This window comes from Monodon monoceros, unplaced genomic scaffold (genome assembly GCF_005190385.1).
Source record: "Monodon monoceros isolate NGI ecotype Baffin Bay Population unplaced genomic scaffold, NGI_Narwhal_1 Super_Scaffold_18, whole genome shotgun sequence".
In the NCBI taxonomy this organism is placed as follows: domain Eukaryota; kingdom Metazoa; phylum Chordata; class Mammalia; order Artiodactyla; family Monodontidae; genus Monodon; species Monodon monoceros.
The window spans coordinates 59,586,034-59,594,199 of NW_021703774.1; the positions used below are offsets into that span (position 1 = coordinate 59,586,034).

General features: G+C 43.4%; 1 protein-coding gene across 1 annotated transcript in view; it reads left to right on the plus strand.

Moving 5' to 3' along the window:
• Positions 1–5,178, plus strand: part of ADCY10 (adenylate cyclase 10) — a 96,321-nt gene extending 91,143 nt beyond the window's left edge. Inside the window, exons 31-32 of the mRNA XM_029229372.1 lie at positions 4,271–4,459; positions 5,017–5,178. Of these exons, the coding sequence (XP_029085205.1) occupies positions 4,271–4,459; positions 5,017–5,178 (351 nt within the window). The remainder of the gene's footprint in view (positions 1–4,270; positions 4,460–5,016) is intronic.
• The last annotated feature ends 2,988 nt before the right edge of the window (positions 5,179–8,166 follow it).

Consider the following 8,166-nt stretch of genomic DNA (forward strand, 5'->3'; position numbering starts at 1 on the left):
GAAACAGAAATACAGATCAGGATAGAAAGCACAGAGATAAACCCACGCACATATGGTCACCTTATCTTTGACAAAGGAGGCAAGATTATACAATGGAGAAACGACAGCCTCTCCAATAAGCAGTGCTGGGAAAACTGGACAGCTACATTTAAAGAATGAAATTAGAACACTTCCTAATACCATACACAAAAATAAATTCAAAATGGATTAAAGACCTAAATGTAAGACCAGACACTATCAAACTCTTAGAGGAAAACACAGGCAGAATACTCTATGACATAAATCACAGCAAGATCCTTTTTGACCCACCTCCTAGAGAAATGGAAATAAAAACAAAAGTAAACAAATGGGGCCTAATGAAACTTCAAAGCTTTTGCACAGCAAAGGAAACCATAAACAAGACAAAAAGACAACCCTCAGAACAGGAGAAAATATTTGCAAACAAAGCAACTGACAAAGGATTAATCTCCAAAATATACAAGCAGCTCATGCAGCTCAATATCAAAAAAACAACCCAATCCAAAAATGGGCAGAAGACTTAAATAGACATTTCTTCCAAGAAGGTATACAGATTATCAACAAACACATGAAAGGATGCTCAACATCACTAATCATTAGAGAAACGCAAATCAAAACTACAGTGAGGTATCACCTCACACTGGTCAGAATGGCCATCATCAAAAAATCTACAAACAATAAATGCTGGAGAGAGTATGGAGAAAAGGGAACCCTGTTGCACTGTTGGTGGGAATGTAAATTGATACAGCCACTATGGAGAACAGTATGGAGGTTTCTTAAAAAACTAAAAATAGAACTAACGACCAGCAATCCCACTACTGGGCATATACCCTGAGAAAACCATAATTCAAAAAGAGACATGTACGACAATGTTCATTGCAGCACTATTTACAATAGCCAGGACATGGAAGCAACCTAAGTGTCCATCGACAGATGAATGGATAAAGATGTGGCACATATATACAGTGGAATATTACTCAGCCATAAAAAGAAACGAAAGTGAGTTATTTGTAATGAGGTGGATCGACCTAGAGTCTGTCATACAGAGTGAAGTAAGTCAGAAAGAGAAAAACAAATACCATACGCTAACACATATATATGGAATCTAAAAAAAAAAAATGATTCTGATGAACCTAAGGGCAGGACTGGAATAAAGACACAGACGTAGAGAATGGACTTGAGGACATGGGGAGGGGGAAGGGTCCGCTGGGATGAAGTGAGAGAGTGGCATGGACATATATACACTACCAAATGTAAAATAGATAGCTAGTGGGAAGCAGCTGCATAGCACAGGGAGATCAGCTCGGTGCTTTGTGACCACCTAGAGGGCTGGGATACGGAGGGTGGGAGGGAGACCCAAGAGGGAGGGTATATGGGGATATATGTGTACATATAGCTGATTCACTTTGTTATACAGCAGCAACTAACACAACAATGTAAAGCAATTATACCTCAATAAAGATGTTAAAAAAAGAAAAGAAAAAAAAAGAATCATGTCATTGGAAAATATTCATAACGTGGTACTAAATGAGAAAAAAATGTTACTGTATTGGTGATTAATTTTGAAACTTATGCACCTCAGATTGGGACTAGAACCCATGTGCCGGGGCTCGAACCCGGCCAAAACCCATAGTCTTACAACTGAGATCACACACCTGGTTTCAGGGATTACTGAAGCTCAGGTTTTTGATGTCTAATCGCAGAAAGAACTCAGTGAGAGACAAAGTAATAGGTAAGAAGTGGATTTATTTAGAGAGAAACACACTCCACAGACAGAGTGTGGACCATTTCAGAAGGTGAGAAAGGCCTTGGAAGAAACACACTCCACAGACAGAGTGTGGGCCATTTCAGAAGGTGAGAAAGGCACCAGGGTATGGGGGTTGTCAGTTTTTATAGGGCTGGCTAATTTCATAGGCTAATGAGTGGGAGGAGTATTCCAGCTATTTCAGGGAAGGGGTGGGGATTTCCAGGAATTGGGCCACTGCCCACTTTTTGATCCTTATGGATCCTTGGAACTGTTATGGTACATGTGGGTGTGTCATTTAGCTTGCTGAATTACAGTGAGTGTATACTGAGTCTCAAGGTCTAGTGAAAGTCGACTTGTCCACCACCTTGGACCCATTTGGTTTTAATCCGTTTATGTCCTGTCCTCGGGCTATGTTATTCTTTCAAAGATTGTTCCCTGCCCCCTTCCCTCCTGTTTCAGTATGATCCCAGTTGTGGTGGGTATGAGTGTGTGTGTGTGTGTGTGTGTGTGTGTGTGTAAGTGATAGGCAGTGTCGACTGAAGAAAAAAACAACGTAAAAGTTGCAAGTTAAATTTTCTTCAGGGATCTTACTGAGGACTATAGCTGTAGCCTGGAGGATGGCCTCTCAGATAGCTTTTGAGTAACTGCTCTGAAGAAGTAAGGAAGGAGACAGCATATATAGGAGTTTTTTCCTGGGAAGAACATCAGAAGATTACTGCTAGTCACAAAGAACACATATCTCAAGTTAATGACTTTAGCACTTTTCTATGTACGGAAGATGCAAGGATCTGGGTTCACTGAAATTATTCCTTAGATATGCATCTTAACTATCTATGGCCAGTATCCAAAACACAAAATGCTTCCTGTTTTTCTCAGGCCCCACCATCGGTGGGTGGCTGCAGTGGCTAATGGCTTGATTCTTGTAGAACTGCGATGGTGGGCAACATTCCCTGTCCACAGCAAAGAAATAACAAAACGGGAGAGTATGTATCCAAATGTGGAAATATTTCTTTTTAGGTGTTATGGTTACGAGTGATTTTTTTTTCTATCCTCATTTTTTCCCTAAATTCTGAGTTGTTTTTTCGTTTTTCCCTTTTTTCCCCCCTCTCCAATGTCTACATTTTTTTTTCAATTGAGGTATAATTCTCTAAATTTTGAAAATTAACTTGTATTGCTTTGGTAATCAAAAGAAAATATTGTGGTTTTGTTGTTGTTGTTACCGAACTGAACTTGGGCCTGCTTGCCCACCACACAGCAAAGCCAATTTACTGACACCAGGTAGTGGTGATGGAAAGTACAGCATTTATTGTCAGGCCCAGCAAGGAAAATGGGTGGCTCATGTTCAAAAGACCCAAACTCCCCAAAGATTTTCAGGGAAGGGTTTTTATTTTTTATTTTTTTAATATTTATTTATTTATTTGGTTGCATCAGGTCTTAGTTGCGGCACGTGGGATCTTCGTTGTGCATGCAGGTTCTAGAGTGTGCAGGCTCATTAGTTGCAGCGCGCAGGCTCTCTAGTTGTGGTGCACAGGCTCTAGAGTGCACAGGCTTAGTTGCCCTGCAGCACGTGGGATCTTAGTTCCCTGACCAGGGATCAAACCCATGTCCCTCACACTGGAAGGCGGATTCTTAACCACTGGACCACCAGGGAAGTCCCTCAGGGAAGGGTTTTTAAAGGCAACATTTTGGGGTGAGAGCTGCAGGGTACATGACTTTATTCTGATTGGCTGGTGGTGATGTAATAGGGCGGTGTTTCAGGAATCTTAATCATTAGCTTTCTGGTTCCAACCAGTCTGGGTCTGTATCTTGTAGTCAGCGTGTAGTCACAGTCCTCTACCTGGGTGGGGGTCTTAGTTCCTGCAGAAGAACTCAAAGATAGGTATCAGTTTGTGATGTATTATCCCTTGGGGAGGAGCTAGGACTCTGTTTTATCACTGAACTATTGTTTCTTGACTGTTTTTCTGCATCCCCTCACTTCCCTAATTAGTAACTGCTTGAGTCTACCCTTTGGAACTCAGGGAAGGCCTAGAAGACCAAAGCCCTTTTCTACAAACAGGAAACAGGGGACACAGAAGGGCTTTTGTATGTGGGAGAGCCCTGCAGGGTCCTGCTTAGTTTCAGTCACCCCCTTTCTTTGATGCTCCTCAATCCTGGGGGGAACAGGGAGGCAGGACAAGAAAGAGAATAAAGTTTTAGATAGAAAGGTTAATCATAAACTCAGCAGGGGAACTGAATTTCAGGGGGACCTAGTTTCATTTTTAAAAAGTGGTGGCCAAAAAGGGTTATTGCGCCCACCCATATCACATTCTTGGTCTGGGTAGGCCACTGGGGCTACTCCACCTGACATTTATCATCTAATCTCCACTACTTTCTATGTATGTCTCTGTAATACGCTTTTTTGCTTGATTGCTTATACCCTTGAAATGACCCCAAATCATCTGAGAAGGAAAAATCTTTCCAGTCAAGGACCCGTTTCTGATTCTGAATGTTGCTTTTTTTCTGTAGAACTTGGAGAATCTGGTGGCTCAAAATACCACTGGGCCTGTCTTCTACCCGAGGCTCTACCACCTGATGGCCTATGTCTGTATACTAATGGGAGATGGCCAGAACTGCAACCTCTTCCTGAACACAGCCTTACAGCTCTGTGAAACACAAGGGAATGTGCTGGAGAAATGCTGGCTGAACATGAGCAAAGTATGTAGCATCAGCTAGCAAGCTGGGGAAGGGGATGCTCACAGGGGATGCGAAGGAGCCCCAGAAGCCCACTGCCCGGCTGGGTTTCACCCGGTGTGAAAGGCCATCAGAGGCTTACTGAAAGGGGTGACACGTCCATAGGTCAGGTATTTGCATCTCCTCTTCCCCTTTGAGTTCTCATGGGATCTTCCCCTCCTGCAAATCCCCTTTAGCAAGATCTCCACCTTCTCGTAGGTCTCACCACATTCCACTTTGTGTTCCATGTCTTGCCTCCCTTCAAGAATGTGAACTCTTAGAATGCAAAAACCACTGGGTCCCTAGCATAGTGCCTTATACTCGGTATTTGTTGAATAAGTGAATGGATGTACGCTTCTACATGTTTATTTAAAGAGTCATGTGTTAGTATCCTAGTTTGGGGGGCAAAATTCATTGTTTGCCTGTGGGTTCGCCTGGTTTTAAAACCTCAGGGACATTTGACCATTTTGGGATTACCCCACTCTTGACCACACAAGCTGAGGAGCACTGATGAATTCTGTGTTCTCTTTGTCTCCTCTTAGGAATGGTGGTACTCAAGCTCTGAGTTAACAGAAGACCAGTGGCTTCAGACACTCTTGAGTCTCCCACCATGGGAAAAAGTTGTATCAGGCAAGGTAAACATGCAGGATATTCAAAAAAACAAATTCCTGATGAGAGTTAATATCCTGGACAATCCTTTCTAACATTTCATGAAGAGAACAAAGATTTTAGTAAGACTCTTTCTCTTGTGATTATCCATTATTAACCTTTCTTTATAGGCAGCACCATCCAGGTTCCTGCATATTCCCTTCTGTTCCAGACACAGAACCAGACCTGTGGGTTTCTCCTCTGTCTGGAGGGTTAGAAAGTGTCGGTACTGTCATGCTTTCCTCTCTCCCAGCTTTAACCAAATTCCCTTTGCCTTTCATGTTGTTTTAGCTTGATCTGTTTATTTTCAGCCCATGCAAAATTGTATCAGATCAAAAAATTTTAATATCAAAATGGTACATGTTGCAACAGATACACTTCTAGTTAATCTATTAAACTGAAAATGGTTATTTTTAAATGTCCAGTTGCTTAATCTTTTGTATATAGCCCAGGATTACAAATAGCAAATTCTCCTCACGGTCTGTAAGGGCAAGATTTGATAAGACACCTATTTGCTGTGCGTGACTGCAGCCTCCAAAGCCCCTCTAACCACATGGATCAAATATCTGTGGAAATACTTTTTTTTTTTTTGGCTGCGCGGCTTGTGGGATCTCAGTTCCCCGGCCAGGGATTGAACCCAGGCCACCGCCGTGAAAGCCCAGAATCCTAACCACTAGGCCACCAGGGAACTCCTGGAAATAAATTTTTAAATGGAAAGGTTAGCAATTTTGATGTATCTTTTACATTCTTAGAGTTGATATATTTCTATATTTAGCAAAGTCATAGCATTCAACTTAATTTCCCAGATGTTGGAGAAGCTGCCCTAGAGCCATCTGTGGTCACTGTCTCTCTTTGTTGGCAGACAGAGCATTTCTCATAGGCACTTTGTGCCTCTGATGGTTCATGTGGAACACGTGTAGATTCATCCCCTCTCTGCGTTGCTGCAGCTCCCTCCTGTTCACTCATTTCACAGACCCAGGTGGCCTCCTCAAGCAGGTGCCCCAGGATTTCTATTTTGTTGACTCTAGTCACCTTTTGATCCTGGAAAGAGGTTCTTCTGATGGACATCGACGTGTCCGACTTTAACGTACACCTCAAATTCTCCTAGTGATTTCCACAGGCAGTGCCCCATGTGGGTGCGTTCTTTCATAGGTCTGTATTTCATTGTCCTTCTGCAAAAGGCAAAGCTGTGTTTTTCCTCCTGGTAATGTAACTGAGTTCTACTAAGGAGGTTGGATAATCCCAGTTGATACCAGGAGGCTAGTCAGAGGGGGCCTGGACCCTGACATGGTGGTAAGGACAGCTGGCTAGGAGATCAGAGCATTAGGTTCCAACATGAGCTCTGCCACAAGCATATTCCTGGGGGCTCATCACCTAACCACCCTATTTCAGCGCTGGGTGTGGGTATCAAGTAAGATAATAAAGTTGTAAAAAGGAATTGCAAAATTACACTGCGACATACAAACAGAAAGTTAGTATTAGACAGATGACTGATTTTAAACAAATGCATCAAATACTGAACTTTGCATAAATATTGTCCCCTTCAAAGCTGTCATCCTGAAAGTTGCACACTTGTCCCATGTGCTACATAAAAATTCCTTGCTTTCTAATTGCCTTCATTATTTTATATAACGTTCATCTTAATCATTCACTTATTTACTCATCCAACTAACATTTTTTTTAACTGATCACCATGCATCAGGCATTAAGTACCAGAGATTAAGACACAAAGACATAAAAGACACAATCCTTGACCTTGGTAAACTCATAGGTCCTGTAGAGGAAACAGACACACAAGTCAACCTCACTTAGCCCATATTTCACTGTAATTATACTAGAGGTGTGTACACAGCAAACAGCATGGTGGAGAGAGTAGCACACACAAAACCCAGACATCTCTGAAGACTTAGCTGAACTGCCTCTGACAGGAAGTCATTTTGATTACCCTGTGCCTTCCAGGTGAGGGTGGAGGGCAAGTGTGGGTGAAGATAGGTGAGTGTGTAAGGGAGAGTGGGTGCACATGAGGAGAAAAGTGAGAGCAACGCTTGGCCTATAGCAGAGAGGTGTTTGACGTGGAGCTTATAGGAGATGTCCTCAGCCAAGCATCTGGGGGTCTGTTCTGCAGATGCTGTGCTGTCCTGGAAGTGAAGTGCCGTCCTTCAAACCCCCCCTACACGCCCCCTCCTGGGGCAGAACCTTTCATTTACATTACCAGCACCTCCCAGATGAAGTCCTCCAGGGAGAAGCTGGGGGCTGGGCTGTGCCCACAATCCTTCATCCTCCAACTTCTTTCACTTTATTTTATTGGCCTCTGACCAAGCCAAAGCAAAGACTGGAGGAGGTCGACAGGGGGAGGGCAGCCTGTTACTAGAAGTACAATGAGGTAATTCCCTAAGGACTGATCCAAGAAAGTGAAAACAGAAGGAAGAAGTAGGAAACGGCCAAACTGCAGTTTAGAGATTTTACATTCCACGTGTCTGAACCCGGAGGAGCAGGCATCAGGCTTTACAGGAATCCTGAACTTGCTTTCTGGCCCCAGCTACACCACAAACCAGTTATGTGACCTTTTCGTCAGTTTCCTCACCTCTAAACTAAACAGGTTGTGACAGGTTCCCATCCCTCCCCATCAGGTAGCCATTCCCTCTTCCTACCAACAGGCGGGGTGTGGGTCTTCTTTCTCCGTGGCCAGCAGATGGCAGCACCAGCTCTTTGCTCTGGCCACGGCCCAAGGAACAGTTTCTGGTCAAGCTCCAAGCTTTTGTCTTCAGCTACACAGCCTCAGCCCTGAACAGTTAGAACCATGTCAGCTCCCACGGTAGCGCCCCTCATTATCTACAGGGAGCTTCCAGCATAAACTTCTCAGGAACATCACTTGAGAAGGTAGATTCTGGCTAGAATTCTTTTTAGGAGAAGGCAGATAATTGATGAAGATTTCAGGAACAGAGAGTAACGGAGAAGTGAAGCCCTATCTTTTCTTTCCTCCTTCCTCCCTTTCTCTCTCTCTTCTTCACTCTCTCTCTCCCTCTTTCTTTCTTTCTCTCTCC